The sequence below is a fragment of the Mytilus trossulus genome, unplaced genomic scaffold (assembly GCF_036588685.1).
Source record: "Mytilus trossulus isolate FHL-02 unplaced genomic scaffold, PNRI_Mtr1.1.1.hap1 h1tg000380l__unscaffolded, whole genome shotgun sequence".
NCBI lineage: Eukaryota > Metazoa > Mollusca > Bivalvia > Mytilida > Mytilidae > Mytilus > Mytilus trossulus.
This window is the reverse complement of record NW_026963343.1, coordinates 68,061-87,557: the sequence shown is the minus strand read 5'-3', so window position 1 is coordinate 87,557 and position 19,497 is coordinate 68,061. Positions and strand designations below refer to the sequence as shown.

General features: G+C 31.9%; 1 protein-coding gene across 1 annotated transcript in view; it reads right to left on the bottom strand.

Moving 5' to 3' along the window:
• Nucleotides 1-19,497, bottom strand: part of LOC134702050 (U3 small nucleolar RNA-associated protein 18 homolog) — a 119,134-nt gene that overhangs the window by 84,299 nt on the left and 15,338 nt on the right. The window contains exons 10-12 of the mRNA XM_063563148.1: nt 19,007-19,090; nt 2,130-2,301; nt 1,527-1,627 (exon numbers count right to left, since the gene is read on the bottom strand). Of these exons, the coding sequence (XP_063419218.1) occupies nt 1,527-1,627; nt 2,130-2,301; nt 19,007-19,090 (357 nt within the window). The remainder of the gene's footprint in view (nt 1-1,526; nt 1,628-2,129; nt 2,302-19,006; nt 19,091-19,497) is intronic.

Below are 19,497 nucleotides of genomic sequence, written 5' to 3'. Positions count from 1 at the left end.
TACATGCGTAAATCATATAGCATTGTGCTAAAATTATGCGGTATCTGAAGTATGCGTTAAACGCATGATCTTCACATGTAATAAAGACATATGTGTATCACATATTGTAAACGCATGAATTATGCATGATTTTTTGCACGATTATCATGCATGGCACATTTACTAGTGTTTAGCTGACTAAATAAACCATGAAAACAATTTTCAGAATTCCTTGCAATGTATTTCCTGAGAAAAATGTGATGAAAATTTTCAACTTGGAAGTCATGTTTAAAATGATGTTAGTGTCCAGTAAACAGGAAGTTATTAAGTGATGAATCTGAAAACACACCACACGATATAGCTGACATATGTAAACCTTGAAACCAAATTTCAGAAACCCTTGTAATGTAGTTCCTGAGAAAATTAAAACGAAAAATATTCACCAGACAGAAGGATGGATGGACTGATGGATGGGTTGGATGGACTGTCAGAACGGATGTACTGACAGACAGCTCTGTAAAACAGTATACCCCCGCTTTAAACCCAACTTTTTCAAAGCAGGGGCATAATTAGTATTGAGATGTGTGGAGGAAAAGAAAATACATGTTCATGAGCAGACACAAGTTTTAATTCTTTTAATTTGGTCTTCAAGCATAGACTTCCTGATTCTTATGATATAGGTTTGGTGTGTATGACTGCCTATGAATAAACTTGAAACATAAAGTTTGTAAAAGAGAATGTGACAATTAATTACCCCCATATGAATACATTGTACTTCCATCTTGTGAAAAACATACACCACCGACACTACCATTCATCTTCTGTGTATAGATCCATTCTTTCGACTGAAAATAGGAAAACAGAACATTTATCACTTTTCTTTTATGGTCTAGCTTTGTCTATTTTAAAACAATATCTATAAATTTGCAGATATTATTTTCTCTTTACACCTCTGGTCTTGTGATTGATTGACAACTAAAAACATCTTCTTATTCCATATGAAAATGTTATCAAAAACTGTATTTTGACTTTAAACTTTTTAAATTTTACTTGTATCCATTCTGCATGTTCTGACTTGTTTGTTAAGATATGCAAAACTTGTCTATATTGTAATAGTTAAGTCGCTATTGTTACAGATAAGGTAGAAGGTTTTGTATCATTAAAACGTTTCAGTAGTTGTCTTTTGTTGGTGTGGTTCATAAATGGTTCTCGTTTATAGTTTTTTGTTTAGATTAGACCATTGGTTTTCCTGTTTGAATGATTTTACACTATTTTTTAAAACAAATTTGGCCCATTTATAGTTTGCTGTTTGGTGTGAGCAAAGGCTCTGTGTTGCAGAACGTACCGTGACCTTTAATGGTTCACTTTTATAAATTGTGACTTGAATGGAGAGTTGTCTCATTGGCACTCATAACCCATCTTTCTATATCTATTTGGTCTATAAAACGTTTCTTTATGTATAAGATGAAACTCATTACAAGTACATCAGGTACACAAAAATTTTATATCTAGGTGTATATCAACTAAAAAAATCATAAAGACTATACCTTGGCTGACAATAAGTGAATACTTCCATATAGTCCTAGGAATGCTATAAATCTTCCATCAGGTGACACAACAAATCTCTTCATATTTACTTCTCCTAAACCTAAATGAAAAACAAAGTGTACAGATGTTAAACATTATGTATTATCTGTTGATAGAATGTCACATAGGAAATACCTATTAAATGTAATAAATATTTGCAGATATAAAACTATGAAATGACCGTATGAGTATTTTGAAAAAGTACGCATCAGGAATGCTCAAACCAAAAAACAATTTGTTACAGTAAATACACTATACGTTTCTTTCTTATAACAGTTTGAATGTGTCTATAGAACACGAATGCCCAATCCCCACTATCATTTTCTACGTTCAGTGAAATAAATTAGAAAGATCATACCAAAGGGAACATGTGTACAAAGTTTCAAGTTGATTGGACTTCAAATTCATCAAGAACTACCTCAACCAAAAATTTTAACCTTAAGTGGGACAGACAGACGAACAAACAAACTTACTGACGGACGGATGCACATAAATGGAGCATTATAAATTGGGCATAACAATAGATTCTGGCAAATTGTGATTACTTTGGACTGAATACTTACCTTTAACAGGAGGTACACTGATCATCTTTCCAACCATCATGTCATAATAATGAAAACCTTTATGTTTTGACCCCATGATAACCTCCTCTCCATTGGCACTAAAATGAGCTGAGTATATTGGATAATTCTCTAAGAATATACTCTGTATCTTTGGGTTATTTTTGCCATCAACCTGTAAAATTATAAGGAGCTACTAACATAAACATTTCAGTGATACTCCTGTTTGAACTATTTTCCCATATACTTAAAACATGAGTGATTAGTTTGGACATTTAATATTTAATTAAAGAAATTTATATTAGCATCACCTTATTCATGACATTTTAATTCAGTAAAATCGATCTTACCATGCATAAACTGATTTTTCATAATATTTTTAATTGCATTCACCAGTTGACTATTTTGCTTTAGTAGATTGTTACAAGAATGTGTCCAAAGTACATGGATGCCCCACTCGCACTATCATTTTCCATGTTCAATGGACTGTGAAATGGGGTAAAAAATCTTATTTAGTATTAAAATTAGAAATATCATACCATAGGGAGCATGTGTTCTAAGTTTCAAGTTGATTGCACTTCAACTTCATCAAAAACGTAACCTAATGCGGGACAGACGACGCATGGACAGGCGAAGGAACGGACGCTAAGACCAGAAAACATAATGCCCCTCTTCAATTTTTTTAATAAACTAAAATTGAAAATGGAAATGGGGAATGTGTCAAAGAGACAACAACCCGACCAAATAAAAAAACAACAGCAGAAGGTCACCAACAGGTCTTCAATGTAGCGAGAAATTCCCTCACCCGGAGGCGTCCTTCAGCTGGCCCCTAAACAAATATATACTAGTTCAGTGATAATGAACGCCATACTAATTTCCAAATTGTACACAAGAAACTAAAATTTAAATAATACAAGACTAACAAAGGCCAGAGGCTCCTGACTTGGGACAGGCGCAAAAATGCGGCGGGGTTAAACATGTTTGTGAGATCTCAACCCTCCCCCTATACCTCTAACCAATGTAGAAAAGTAAAAGTACATATTTTGGTAGAGAGCACCACTTACAGTCAGTCACAGTGTTATTCTTTCAATCTCAATGCATTGAGACTTTCATTCTTTACAAACATTTTTACAAAATATCCCTGCCATTTAAATTTGCAGGGCATTTATTGTGGATGTATATGTTTTTGTAATTTGAAAAAGAATATCTTGAGAGTAGGTGTTTTCTATGTTCCTACACATTCCACTTTAAACTAAATATATCTTATCTTATAATATATCTTGAACAGTTCTTCCTGGCATTGAATTACATTTCTACCTATTTGAAATATGAAGAATTGTGAGATGTAGACTCCTCATTTAAATATTACAATTTACAAATTTCCACCCTTGCATAAATTCTTACTCCTAGTTATCTTATAAAGTATCATTTTGAAAAGGTTTAACTTTTTTGTAATTATGACAACTCATACTTTCCAATTCCGAATCAAATAAGTATTTCATGTCAAATGTTATATAAATTCATTGTTTACCAACAATATATTTTCTTTGACAAAGATATTTCAATATACTGCTGAAATCAAGCATTGTTATAACAATTAAATAAATCAACCCTATGTTTGATATAACAATGGTAGTGCTCTCTATCATTTAATTTATTATGAGATACGGTCATTTAACATGTTTAAAGGATATATCTAATAATAAATCATCTTATCTAGTTGACAAATTAATCAACTTTAGTTTTGTAAATACATGTGTATTTTATATGCCCTTTGTATTTTTCGAATTGTACTGTATCTTTTCCTCAATATAATCATGGTGAACAAATTTACCCTTCGAGGACCCCATTTGACAAAACTTGTGTATAATCTTGTGTAAGTAAATCAATAACCAGGTACCCTTATACTTTATTATGTGATTTAGGTCTAAAAATAGCAAAGGGTATTTCCACAATTGAATGGTTTCCAATAGAAAGCACAATTGGTTTTGTTTCTTATGTCTACAAAGTATTTACAAATAGAAAATGAAATAGGATAAAGGTTTGTAGTATTAACACTTTTCTTGTTTTGTCCAAAATGAAAGTTTATAAAATGTCAAATAATTGAATCTTTTGTAAATTGAAAGTAAAAATTATCAAATCTTATACAAAATGTACAACAATATTACCTTACAAAATCAATTAGTCTATACATTTGCTCAAATATCATCCATTCCTAATTTTGACGAATTTCCCATGTATTTAGAAACAATATTGTATCCACAGTACATGGATGCCTCACTCATACTATGTTGAGTTGACCATGCAATTGGGATACAAATTCTAATTTGGCATTAACATTAGAAAGATCATATCATAAGGAACATGTGTACTAAGTTTCAAGGTGATCGGACTTCAAATTAGTCAAAAACTACCTTTACCAAAAATTTTAACCTGAAGCGGGACATACAGATTGATGGACCAACGAACAAACGAACAAACAGATGAACGGATGCACAGACCAGAAAACATAATGCCCTTGTACTATCTTAGGTGAGGCATACAAACGAGAATGTTGTCCACAATATACAGATCCTCCAATTGCACTCATTTTCTATGTTCAATAGATCATGAGATTGGAATCAAAGTCTAAGTTGGAGTTAAAGTTAAAAAAGATCATTTAATTAGGATCATGTGTAATAAATTTCAATTTGATTGGACTTCAACTTTATCAAAACCTACCTTAACCAAACACTTTAACATGAAGCAGGACAGACGGGCGAACAAACCAACCAACAAACAAGTCCTTCTTGAACACTATGCTCCTCTCAGTGTATGAAATTCAGAAAAAAATGTTAAAAGGAAGATATAAAACAAACTAATGTTGGAGGCAGCTTTCCCCAGTAGACATTTGATATGCGTTTAATCCCATGGGACCATGTCGATTGACTTGTGGAGTCTTCATATACAATTGTTATACTACATAAACTATTTACAAAAAATCTTCAGATGACAAAATTCAAAGATAAATGATGTATGTTTCCATGAGACATCATCCCTTTTAAATGTCCAACTCCAAGAATAAATGCGTTTAATCAAACTGTTGACCAGTACATGGAATAGTTTTTAGTGCAGATATAAGAATATATGCAGATAAAGAGACATTATTCAGTAACAGTAAAAGTGGTAATGCAATTTTCCAAATAACATTAAATGTTGCTTCAGTCCCTTATTTTGCAATCATATAAATACATGACTATGAGGACAAAAAAAGACAACATTAAAACATGTTGATGTAGAAATGATAATAATTGCCTTCAGAAAATACTAATTAAACAGATTAGTATAGTTATACATGTATAATTTAACAATTGTTTCTATAATTAAACTAAGAATAGCTTAACCATTCTATTACATAATTCTTCAATTTTGTTTCCAGAATGGATAGAGAAGACAGGAGGAGGTACCTTGTTGTTGGCTCTGTGATACTGGAAATTGTTTCTCCACTACTGAGAAAGAAGCTAGAAGACATCTACACTAGTAAAGGATTTGGATGTTTGCAAGATTTTATAAACAGTCTTCCTGTCAAGCACATCCTATTTCATTTGCGTCACAAAAATAGCAAATGTTGTGTAGACACTGCGAATTGTGTAAACCAGCAATCCCTTCCACTTAATTACAGCCAATGGAATCGTATGTACACTGCAGGATCAACCAAACACAACTGTCATTGTAAATATACAGCAAATCATATTGCCTTGAAAGATCTTGACCTCACTCTATTAAGTTTGATTTTACTGAACTGCTGCAGCTTGTCATCAGATGAAGGAACATTGATTTCTGACCTTCGAGAATTCAAAAACAATTATCTCAGCCACAACACAGACGGTGCCATATCTGAGACAGAATACAGCACACTCTGGACAGACTTGACATCATATGTTTTACAACTGGACCAAAGTAAACAGCATGACCTTGTTATAATACAAAACAGACCACTGGATGAATCCCTTTGTCAATACTATGTAACATGTCTTCTTGATGTTCATGTTATACTTGAAAAGGTATGCACTTAAAGTCTGTATAGTTACTAGTACTGTAAACCAACTCATTTTTGCAAGCAATTTTTTTTCATGACAGAAATAAAATCCCTGTGAAGTTAGTTAAAATAAGGAATCAGATAATATAATTTGGTTTACAGAAGACTTATTTATAATGCATGATTGAAATCAATAAAATTTGCAAACATATACTAGTAGCTTGTAATTCAGCTAAATAAATGCATGTATGCATCATAACATGACAAATTTGTTACAAAGACCCTAAGTTTAAAACTATTCAAGAGCCATACAATTTTTACATATTAAATTAGCATGAGGAATATTTGGGAAAGTGGTTCTCAAGAAGAAAATAGAAATGTAAAAAGTTACATATAATAGTAAAGATTTATGATTCATTCATGATACAAAATCAGTATATGAGCGCACAGTAACAAAATGAAAAAAGCAAAGGAACATTGATTGTATTGCTGTTCTTCATTGCAAGGTCCCAGAGAGGCCTTCAACATGGAGACAACAAACTCTGTGGATGGGTGACAAAACTTATAAGTATTGACACAAGATAACATTGTGATTTGGCCCTAAAAATAATCAAAGAGCTGAAAGCTCTGAGGAAAAATGACGCCACTGTCTCTAAAATTGGGATATTTATTATGCATGTCTTGATTTTCACATACCGTAATTAATTTAACAATGCAACATGTCTTGTTAGCACATAATTGATATTCGTATATATATATGTGTGTGTGTGAAGTGACTGTTTTTTTTAAGACAAATGAATAGGTCAAGACTACCTGAATTGTACAAATAAATACCGTAGAAAGGCTTGTATATTTCTCACTGGTACATAGTCCCTTCTCTCAGAAAATTTTAATTAATTTTAAATAATCTTTTTGTTACTGTTAACAAAGGTCTAATGAAACTCAGGTAATTTAAAAAAAATATAGTCAAACCGGCACCTGGTCAAATCGACACCCTATATATTCAATTTGTCACCCATGTTAAATGTATATTTTTAACAGTATTTTAAGCAAAAAGAGTAAAAATAAGAAAGGGCTTGCCAGATTTGTTTTTAGCATTTAAGCAAAAAGAGTTAAGTACCTAAGGAAAGGATTGTCTGAAAATATTTACTTTCACATTTTTCATGTTTTTGGGGGTTCATGTACATTTTGTATATATTTATTTTTCTCCACTAAATGTGTATGTTCCAGACCATATGAGTATTTGGACCGTACGCGTGCGGTCTGGACTGTAAGGGTACTTTTTCAAAATAATCTGATTAATATCATTAAGAAGTTGCTTAAGTTTATAAGTTACAAATGCATGTAAAGTTCATTTACAGCTCAACATAACTAAACTCTCAAATTAATATGTAAAAGTTCCAATAGTAATTGGAATAAAAACGTAATTTTTTAACTAATACAAAAATTCACGCTTATTATATCTGTTCATCATGTTAATATCTTGTATTTAGCTTGTCGATCAGTAATACATTAATTGAATTATGATTATAGAAATTTACATTATCGGAAGTTAACATGATGTGGAACTACAATTTTAGAATATTAGAAACTTTATAAAATAATGCAAATGCAAAGGAACATGAATGAACTGCAAACATATAAATGTAAATAATTTATCATTAATTGTGGTAGTAAGAGTCACCATGGGAGAGAGTACCAAAATAGGATTCAGATATTCAATTAAACAAATATTTAAATTCAATTGTTCAATTATTCATTTGATCCATCTAAAAGTAATTGTAATGATAAAAATTTATAAAAAATAAAGATTGTGATAAATGGTAAGCTCGTACTGGACCATACATGTTTACTCATACGGTCCGACCATACGAGTATTGTCAGACTGTACGAGTATACGTATACCGTCCAGAACGTACAGTCAAAATACTCATGGTCTGGAACATGTATTTTTAATTATATATATGAGGTATATTTAGGAATTAAAGGTATTGAATATTCATTTTGTATGCATTTTTTAACCAGTTGAGCATTTTACAGGATTGTTCATTTGATGTTGTTTAAACTTTCCTGAAAAAAAAACCCACCTAAAATTAGCTATTATTTGGCATGAAAGTTCGATTTATTGAAAGGGACTCATAGTTTTCCATTTTATTTTTCTAATTGTTTCATTGTTAAGTAACAGCTTGGGTAAGGGCTTCGTTGTTTACCTTTATACACAACAACTAATTAACTATGTACTTTGTAAAAGTTATAAGTTGATTGAATAGAAAATATTATAACAAATATTATTGGATGCCAAATTGACTTCAAATAGGTGCCGATTTGACTATATAGATATAGGAAGATGTGGTGTGAGTGCCAATGAGACAACTCTCCATCCAAATAACAATTTAAAAATTAAATATATGCCGATTTAACCAGGTGCCGATTTGAGTTGAACATTTCAAATCCTCTGCGATCGTTTGCGGTATTTTCTTGAGAAACCCTGTTTTCGATCATCAAACAGAAGTAGAAACTGTTTTAAACTGATTCTAGAACGCTTCATGATTGTTGAAATAAGTTAATTCACTTAAAAAACAATTTTGAAACTTTGCGATGTTTTGAAAGGAAGTTTAAAAGGCACGTGTAAAAGAAGAAATTAACCGGTGAAAGTTGAAATCCGTACATGACAGATATCACTATAATACGATTTTGAAAATAAAAAAGTTCCATCCTTTTGTAAAACAGTCTTTAATATACCTATCACATTAATGTTTGAAGGGTCTAAGCTTATACAAACCAATTTTAAGTCGGTATGAAACATCAAAACGGAATGAACAATAACCGATTACGTTTTGTAGTTTACAAATTATAAATGCATTGAACAGAAAGGAGAAATTTGTAATGAAAGGTTTAGTTTTTATGTTTATCACTTTTAATTTGATATTAAATAGAAATAACTTATTAATATGGACGAGTTAAAATAATTAGTTTGAAAAATCATGAGAGCGCCCTCTACAACGCCCCCTCTACAATATCAATAACAAAGATGGCGGAATGTAAACAAACAACCTCGCCGCGAATATTGAACTTGTTCTCTTATTTCTTGCTAATTGTACTATTTAGTGCGCATCCCCACTGGAAGGTTCAATTGTTGAGAATAAAATCGCGGACTATACAAGACTTCCTATGGACAGGTCAACATTTTTGTTGTACGAAATAAAATAAAGTATGTAAACTGGTTCCCGTCCGACTAACACACTTTGTTCGAGTGTAGCGGAATACAAGCAGATACCAGTTAGTTTGTAAAATAGTAAATATGAAACCAAGTGCGGTAGGCAGAGGCAATAATCGACTTCCTGTTGTTCTGGTCAATAGTAATGGAAGAATGCCGCTGACGCGTCATTTTCCAAAAAGCAATTGAAGAAAGAGGATGCTATGTTTGAAATGACGATTAAAAGCTATTTTGTTTTATTCAAGATTGACACAAAAATAGATGCAACATCTGCAGAAATAAGAACAACTATTGACAATGGTAATACTGAAGTAATGGGAACTATTGGCACAAAAACTTCTGAACTACTTGCTACAATGGGTATCAACAATGTTGTGCTTTTGGCTAAAATAGAGGTATGTTTCTGTTTTTATAAGTCTCCTCTGTAACTAAGGGTCTCAATAGTACATTTACAGCGATCTGTCAACTCTCAGGGCAAAGTGTGTTTGACTCCACACTTAATAGATGAGATAGATAGATTTCTTGCTTAAGGTTGTATGGGTGTCTTTTGCCATCTTGGATTGTAAAAAAACAGAGAATCTAAGGTCCAGATTTTCAATCAAGTTAACAAAATTTGATGCAGGAATGCAAATAACTAAATGTGAATTTGCATTTAAAGAACAAATTTATAAGATTCTAACTTATAAATATTAATTGATGCTATGGGACGTACGCGCAAGCGCAGACGGCATATGACAGATTTTAAATACATGTTTGAACGTTGTTCTTGTCAGTTTCATTTGAATGGAGATAACAATATTGTATTTTAAGCTCCGACGGTACCAATTTGGGATTTGATGGTCGCAAATATCCATTTACTGGGGTCGCGTCGCCAGTAAAATTCATCAAACCCGTAATTGATGCCGTCAGAGCTTAAAATCCAATACAGTATCTTCTAATATTGACTCCCATACCACCTTAATGTAACGTTTTTTTGTGGTATTCATTATAAACAATATCAAAGATTATGTGTTGCTGGAGCTTTATCAAAATCACAGTTGATTAGAAAAGGCTGTAGAAATTTTCATAGGTGAATAGCTAGCTGAATGAAGTTTGAACGTAAAATTCAAGCCTTTATACCTATTAATCAAATCCTTAAATTGAAATTTGACAGAAATAAACCCAATCTACCAAATAACCTGGCATTTTGTAAGTCTAAGACCAATATATATAATTGAGATTGCTGAAGAGTTTTATCAAAACCCAAGATAATTTGAAAAAAAGGTATAGAAATCTTTGAAGGTGAGAAACTGAATTATGTTCAAACAAATTTCCTAACCTATTTTACTTAAAAATAACTGGTCAAGACCAATTTGAGACGTTACAAAGGTTATCAAGTACTCCATCCAACCTATTTAGTAAAGTCGAGATCAAATGTAAGTCCATTAAAGTACTGTCTAGGTTATGTTAAGTCTTGTCAAGTAAGTAACATTGTGTTTAGCATGAGAGATGTGTACCAGATGTTTCTGTTGGATAAATAGATCAACAGACAAACTGACAGAATATCAGACAATTAAACTGTTGGACAACGTAAAATGCAATATGGCTGCAAGAGTTTGGGGAATAATAAACAGAATTACTTTCTTTTTTCAGGAGGTGTTACAGAATATGATCTGTCAGAGATGTCGAAGAAGCATTGACAAACAAGGTAAGGGAGACAATAATAGATACACCTTAAAATGTTCAGCACTGAGGGTAACAAAAATGTTATAAATATAATATATTTAAAGTTTTTAGATGGTACTATATTTTTATTGCCTTATTAACTTTTGCATTATGTTATAAAAAATAAATCAAAATTTGTTTATCAAATTAATAATTATATCAATATATACTTAGTGCTGTAAAGGAAAAGGTCCAGTAAGACCTCTTTTTGGCCCCAAAATAGCAGTTTTACAAAGTTCTTAAAATGTAAACTTTTAGTTATTCATATAATTATTGGACAGTAGAATGCCTCTGCTACATAAATATGGACAGTTTTTGACATAAACACGCACATTTATCAGGTACTAGCACCATAAAGTCATGCTAAATTACTGAAATCTTCACAATTCTAGCATTTTAGTTAGATTTTAGACAGTTTTCTTGTAAAACGAAAGTGGCCACATTGGTGTTCATCCTTAATTTTAAAATGTAAGTTGTATTTTATGATAATACATAACATATATAAAGGTTGACGATGAACACAGATGCAGCCACTATCCTATTTGACAAAAACCATCTGTAAGTGACGTTTTTCGGCATATTTGGTAGATTTTTCATATTTGAGCTTGAATCGGATTGTTTTTAAGGACTAAAATCAGTTAAAATCTCTCACATAAACTAACTGATCCAAATGAAACAGACACTTAAGAATTTAGAAAGTGGTCAAAATCTTTCGTCAGATGAACCTGAAATTTGAGGCCAAAATTGGTCCTTACCGGACCTATTCCTTTTAAAAAAGCCAAAAAGCAAATGATAAACCGAAAATGTATGTTTTATTTCAAATGTAATATGCGGTGTTTCTATAGAATATTACAAGGTTCAAGATTATTGGAAAGTTTAGGATTTCATTGCCCTACCCCTTTTTGATATGTTTATATGTTATACAAAACAAACATTTAAACTTCATGGATACTAATTTTCTATATCCTGTAGTTTATCATTTTAAGATTCTTTATCTCCTTTAGAAACAATTTAATTCAATTAAATATCTGTATTCAGTACTTATTTTTTATTTTTGAGTCAGTCATAGTTTATGATAGTATATTGATATCTTCAATGTAATGTATACAATGATTTGTATAGAATTGTCAATTTATTTTTCAGACAAAAAGGGAAGAGCTTTACAGCCATACAATTTAGGACAGCCTATCTTCACACTGAATCATCAGATAGACCTGACATCAGTAGTTGGTGGTGAATGGAGTAGTGGAGTATCAGATATAGTGATGATGGATGATGGTAGACTGGTGATGTGTTTACCTAAACAGTGGAGACTACTGATCTGTAATACAGATGGATCACAGGTAGACAGTATACATGTACAGGGTATACCATACCGTGTTACAGCAGTCAACAACTGTACAGTAGCTGTTATACTGGTGGAGAGTATGTGTATAGAGTTGTATGACATAAACAATAAACTCAAACTTAAATCAATATCACTACCTGGAATGTGGTTTTTAGGTGGCATTACAACTATAAACAACAAATTAGTTGTGTGTGTTGACAACACACTACTGATTATAGATCATCAGACAGGAGAGGTGGTACAGACAATACAGACTGACTTTCATGCTGTCAGGTTACATGGTTCTGATGACAGAATATTCTACACTGATGACAACTACTACGTCAACAACAACAACAAGAAGCTGTACTGGTACAGTTATACTGATGACAGACATCATACCCTAACATTACCATCACCACCCCTAAGTATGACAACACTACAAGATGGCAGTCTGTATGTGTTGTGTAGTGGTGGATCAGTACAACATGTGTCATCTGATGGTAAACAGTACAAACCAGTAATGACAGAAGGACTGAAAGAACTGAAGTACTGTTTGATGTCATATAATTCAAACCAAAGAAAACTTGTCACACTAGGTGACCAAAAGACAATAATCAAAGTCTATCATGAAAAAATAAAACTGTGAAATAATCTTCTTTATATGCATATGTATATGTTTAATTATACTGGTAATATAATACTTTAGAAGAAAAAAACCAGAATATTTATATTCAATTCATTATTCTGTTATAACATTTAATCCACTGCTGAGATCCTTTTAATCAATATCTAATTTATGTATAATTTTATTGTCATGGTTTGCAATTTAAATGAACCAAAATCAATTTTTATTATACATGATTTACATAATAAAGTTTCTTGAAATAAGTTCAGTTAAAAAGGCATATCTAATCCAAGATTTGGTATGATTACCAATGAGACAATTCATTAACAGCTACCTTGACCAAACACTTTAATCTGAAGTGGGACAGACAGATGAACAAACAGATGGACAGACCAATGCATAGATGCACAGACTTAAAAACATGACTCTAGGTGGTACATGAAAATGAGAAAAACAAACCTGTAACACAGCAACAAGTGACAACCACTAAATTGCAGGCTCCTGACTTGGGACAGGCACAGATACAGAATGTAGTAAGTTTATTAAATATTTATAGTAGCATTTAAGATCATAATTACTACTATAAACATGATAATGAGCTGCTATAAATAAAATTGTAACTAGATGCTCTGCAGGTCGCAGCTTTATAAGACTGCAGAGGTTGAAACCTGAACGGTTGGGGCAAGTATGGACACAACATTCAAGCTGGATTCAGCTTTAAATTTGAATTGTGATTAAATAGTTGACACAGTAAAGTTTCTGACACAGAATGAATGTGGTCTAATGAACTTAATTTTTTTGTTTTGCCTTTGAGCAATTCACTATGCTGTTCAATATAAACAAAAATATCTCAAAAAAATGTTTTAAGAAATTTTCTTTTTATTTATGAAATCTGAAATGAGAAAAATTGAACCCCCCAAAAAACATTTTTTTTTACATCCCTGTTTCCCTTTTTCCAAAACACATTTCAATTCAAATTTCTAATGGAGTTTGCAACAATAACTACTCATTTAAATACATCATAAAATATTAAAATGTAAATAAAAGTGCTTGTTATCACTGAATGGTAAAGATTGTTTTAATTTATCAGTTGGTAGTAAAAGTGAATATACATGGTATATTGTATAAAACAATGATTCAAGTTGATTCAACTACTATTCTGGACAAAGAAAGATAACTCCAATTGAAAATTTCTTACTATTGCACAATATTGTGCAATGAGATATTTCTTGCTATTGCGCAGTATTGTGCAATTAGATATTTCTTGCTATTGCACAATACTGTGCAATTGAAAATATTTGCTATTGCACAATACTGTGCAATTGAAAATTTTTTGCTATTGCACAATACTGTGCAATTGAAAATTTATTGCTATTGCCCAAAACTGTGCAATTGAAGATTTCTTGATATTGCTGAAAACTGCAATTGAAAATTTCTTGCTATTGCACAATACTTAATATAATAATTTTGGATCCTGATTTGGACCAACTTGACAACTGGGCCCATAATTAAAAATCTAAGTACATGTTTAGATTCAGCATATCAAAGAAGCCCAAGCATTCAATTTTTGTTAAAATCAGACTTAGTTTAATTTTGGACCCTTTGGACTTTAATGTAGACCAATTTAAAGATGGGACCAAAAATTAAGAATATACATACACAGGTAGATTTGGCATATCAAAGAACCCCAATTATTCAATTTTTGATGAAATCAAACAAAGTTTAATTTTGGACCCTGATTTGGACCAACTTGAAAACTGGGCCAATAATCAACAAGAGTGCACACACTGAAATATCTCGCCTTCTTTGCTAATAATTGATAATATGTCAATAGTCCTAAATATAAAGCTTTATTACAACTGTCACATAAACTTCACATTAACCAAGAACGCTAAACATTGACCAATAAACCATGAAATTAAGGTCAAGGTCAGATGAACCATTTCAGAAAGACATGTACAGCTACCAATTCTTTCATACAACAAATATAGTTGACCTACTGCTTATAGTTTAAGAAAAACAGACCAAAACATTAAAACTTAACACTGAGCAATGAACCATGAAAATGAGGTCAAGGTTAAATAAAACCTGCACGACTAATATATAGATCATAAAATATTTCCATACACCAAATATAGATAACATATTGCAAATAGTATAAGAAAAAAAGACCAAAACTAAAAATTTAACTTTGACAACTGAACCATGTAAATGAGGTCAAGGTCAGACGACACCTGCCAGCTAAACATGTACACCTTACAATTCTACTATACACCAAATATATAAGACCTATTGCATATAGTATAAAAAAAAACACAGACCAAAACACAACCAGATGCTCCGCAGGGCGTAGCTTTATACGACCGCAGAGGTTGAACCCTGAACGGTTGGGGCAAGTATGGACACAACATTCAAGCTGGATTCCGCTCTAAATTTGGATTGTGATTAAATAGTTGACACAGCATAGGTTTCTGACACAGAATGAATGTATTCAAATGAACTTAAAATTTTTGTTTTCTCTTAGAGCAATTCACTATGCTGTTGAATATTAATATTCTCAAAAAAATGTTTGAAGAAATTTTCTTTTTATTTATGAAATTTCAAATGAGAAAAATTTAACCCAATTTTTCATTCACATCCCCCTTTCCCTTATTCCAAAACTAATTTCAATTAAAATATTCTAATGGAGTTTGCAACAATTACTACTCATTTAAATACATGATGTAAAAAAACTGCTTGTTATCACTGAATGGTAAAGATTATTTAAATTTATCATTTGGTAGTAAAAAGTGAATATACATTGTATATTGTATATAACAAAGATTTAAGTTGATTCTGGACAAAGAAAGATAACTCCAATTAAAAGAAATTCTTGCAGATATTTCTTGCTTACTATACTGGACAAAGAAAGATAACTCTTAATTAAAAAAAAATTTGCTATATTTCTTGCCATTGCACAATACTGTGCAATTGAAAAGACTTGCTATTGCACAATACTTAATATAATAATTTCAGATCCTGATTTGGACCAACTTGAAAACTGGGCCCAGAATCAAAAATCTAAGTACATGTTTAGATTCAGCATATCAAAGAGGCCCAAGAATTTAATTTTTGTTAAAATCACTTAGTTTAATTTTGGACCCTTTGCACTTTAATTTAGACCAATTTTAAAACTGGACCAAAAATTAAGAATCTACATACACAGTTAGATTTGGCATATCAAAGAACCCCAATTATTCAATTTTTGATGAAATCAAACAATGTTTAATTTTGGACCCCGATTTGGGCCAACTTGAAAACTGGGCCAATAATCAAAAATCTAAGTACATTTTTAGATTCAGCATATCAAAGAACCCCAAGGTTGCAATTTTTGTTAAAATCAAACTAAGTTTAATTTTGGACCCTTTGGACCTTAATGTAAACCAATTTGAAAATGGGACCAAAAATTAAGAATCTACATACACAGTTAGATACGGCATATTAAAGAACCCCAATTATTCAATTTTGATGAAATCAAACAAAGTTTAATTTTGGACCCTTTGGGCCCCTTTTTCCTTAACTGTTGGGACCAAAACTTCCAAAATCAATACCAACCTTCCTTTTATAGTCATAAACCTTGTGTTTAAATTTCATAGATTTCTATTTACTTATACTAACGCTATGGTGCGAAAACCAAGAAAAATGCTTATTTGGGTCCCTTTTTGGCCCCTTATTCCTAAACTATTGGGACCGAAACTCCCAAAATCAATACCAACCTTCCTTTTGTGGTCATAAACATTGTGTTTAAATTTCATTGATTTCTATTTACTTTAACTAAAGTTATTGTGCGAAAACCAAGAATAATGCTTATTTGGGCCCTTTTTTGGCCCCTAATTCCTAAACTGTTGAAAATAAAACTCCCAAAATCAATCCCAACCTTTATTTTGTGGTTATAAACCTTGTGTCAAAATTTCATAGATTTCTATAAACTTAAACTAAAGTTATAGTGCGAAAACCAAGAAAATGCTTATTTGGGCCCTTTTTGGCCCCTAATTCCTAAAATGTTGGGACCAAAAATCCCAAAATCAATACCAGCCTTCCTTTTATGGTCATAAACCTTGTGTAAAAATTTCATAGATTTCTATTCACTTTTACTAAAGTTAGAGTGCGAAAACTAAAAGTATTCGGACGACGACGACGACGCCAACGTGATAGCAATATACGACGAAATTTTTTTCAAAATTTGCGGTCGTATAAAAACTGAACTATAACTAATTTACCATGAAAATGAGGTCAAGGTAAGATGACACCTGCCGGTTGGACATGTACACCTTACAATCCTTCCATAAACCAAATATGTAAGACCTATAACTTATAGTTTCTGAGATATGGACTTGACCACCAAAACTTAACCTTGTTCACTGATCCATTAAATGAGGTCGAGGTCAAATGAAAACTGTTTGACAGGCATGAGGACCTTGCAAGGTACGCACATACCAAATATATTTATCCTATTACTTATAATAAGAGAAAATTTAACCTTACAAAAAATCTTAATTTTTTTTCCAAGTAGTCACTGAACCATAAAAATGAGGTCAAGGACATTGGACATGTGACTGACAGAAACTTCATAACATGACGCATCTATATACAAGGTATGAAGCATCCAGGACTTCCACCTTCTAAAATATAAAAGTTTTAAGAAGTTAGCTAATGCCGCAGCCGCCGGATCACTATCCCTATGTCAAGCTTTCTGCAACAAAAGTTGCAGGCTCAACAAAAATCTAAGTATATTTTTAGATTCAGCATATCAAAGAACCCCAAGGATTCAAATTTTGATAAATCAACCTATGTTTAATTTTTGACCCTTTGGACCCTAATGTAGACCAATTTGAAAACGGGACCAAAAATTAAGAATCGACATTCACAGTTAGATTCGGCATATGAAAGAACCCCAATTATTCAATTTTTGATGAAATCAAACAAAGTTTCATTTTGGACCCTTTGGGCCCCTTATTTATTATTATTCCTTAACTGTTCGGACCTCAACTCCCAAAATCCATCCAAGCCTTCCTTTTATGGTCATAAAACTTGTGTTTAAATTTCATAGATTTCTTTTTACTTCTACTAAAGTAAGAGTGCGAAAACTAAAAGTATTCGGACAAGGACGACGACAACAACAACGTTACTATGCAGCCTACGATGCCAAAGTGATACCAATATACGACCAAAAACATTTCAATTTTTGCGGTTGTATAAAAAGTAGAATCTATTGTTTAAGATGTAACAATTTCTTATCTTTAGTCACAGCTAAACAGAACCTATGCTATCAAATGCTTACATGGCTTATATTAAGATATTTCCAAAACCTGGCAAAAGTATTTTGGATTTTGTTCTGATCATGTTTTTCTTCCTCTCTGAGAAGGGCTGTTTATTTCTCACAACATATGGATAAGACTTTGTACACATGACAATCTACAGTGATAACGTTTAAACATTGACATAATACTTATCCCTATAGGGATTATTTCTCCTTTATAGCAGGTTTTTTTATATTTACTTTTTCTCAGGAGCTGTATTTAAAAGTATTTAGGCCTTTTTATAGCTGACTATGCGGTACGGGCTTTGCTCATTGTTGAAGGCCGTGCAGTGACCTATAGTTGTTAATGTCTGTGTCATTTTGGTCTCTTGTGGACAGTTGTCTCATTGGCAATCATACCACATCTTCTTTTTTATATTATGTTGTCTTAAAATTTCATAACAATTGGTCAAAGCAATTTTGAGTTGTCTAACAAAGTATTGAAGAACATGCAAATGAATTTATAGACTACAGTACAATGTCTATTCTAAGACAGTTGTATTACATGATAAGAGCATGTTGTTTATTTGCCAAATGAGACAACCATCTAACAAATGATATGAGTGTAAGCAACTATAATAGATCAATCTACTGCCTTCAACAACTCTAACTTGTTTCATATGTCCTTATTCATGTAAATACACCTACCTGAAACAGATTTAGAGTCTGATTCATACCAGCTACCAGCATCACTTGTGAGGTTGGATGAAACTCGGCAGAATTTAGTTTACACTGAAAAATAAAATTCATTTTATAAGAATTTCCAAAGCTTTACATTTTTGACCGTCATTACTAATAAAAAGGTTTACCATGATCTTCAATGATCCATTTCAATCAAATTCAAAAAGGGAAAAGTATGGCTCTCTTATGTGATAGGATTTATCATGTGATGGCGAGTTTTGCATTACATGATGTGGGTTTGTTATTATATACTGTGGGTTTGTCATTTTATGCTGTGGTTCTGTCATTATGTGCTGTGGGTTTGTTATTATATGCTACGGTTTTGTTATTATGTGCTGTGGGTACGTCATTATGTGCTGTGGGTTATTTATTACATGATGTGGGTTTGTTATTATATACTGTGGGTTTGTTATTATATACTGTGGGTTTGTCATTTTATGCTGTGATTCCGTCATTAT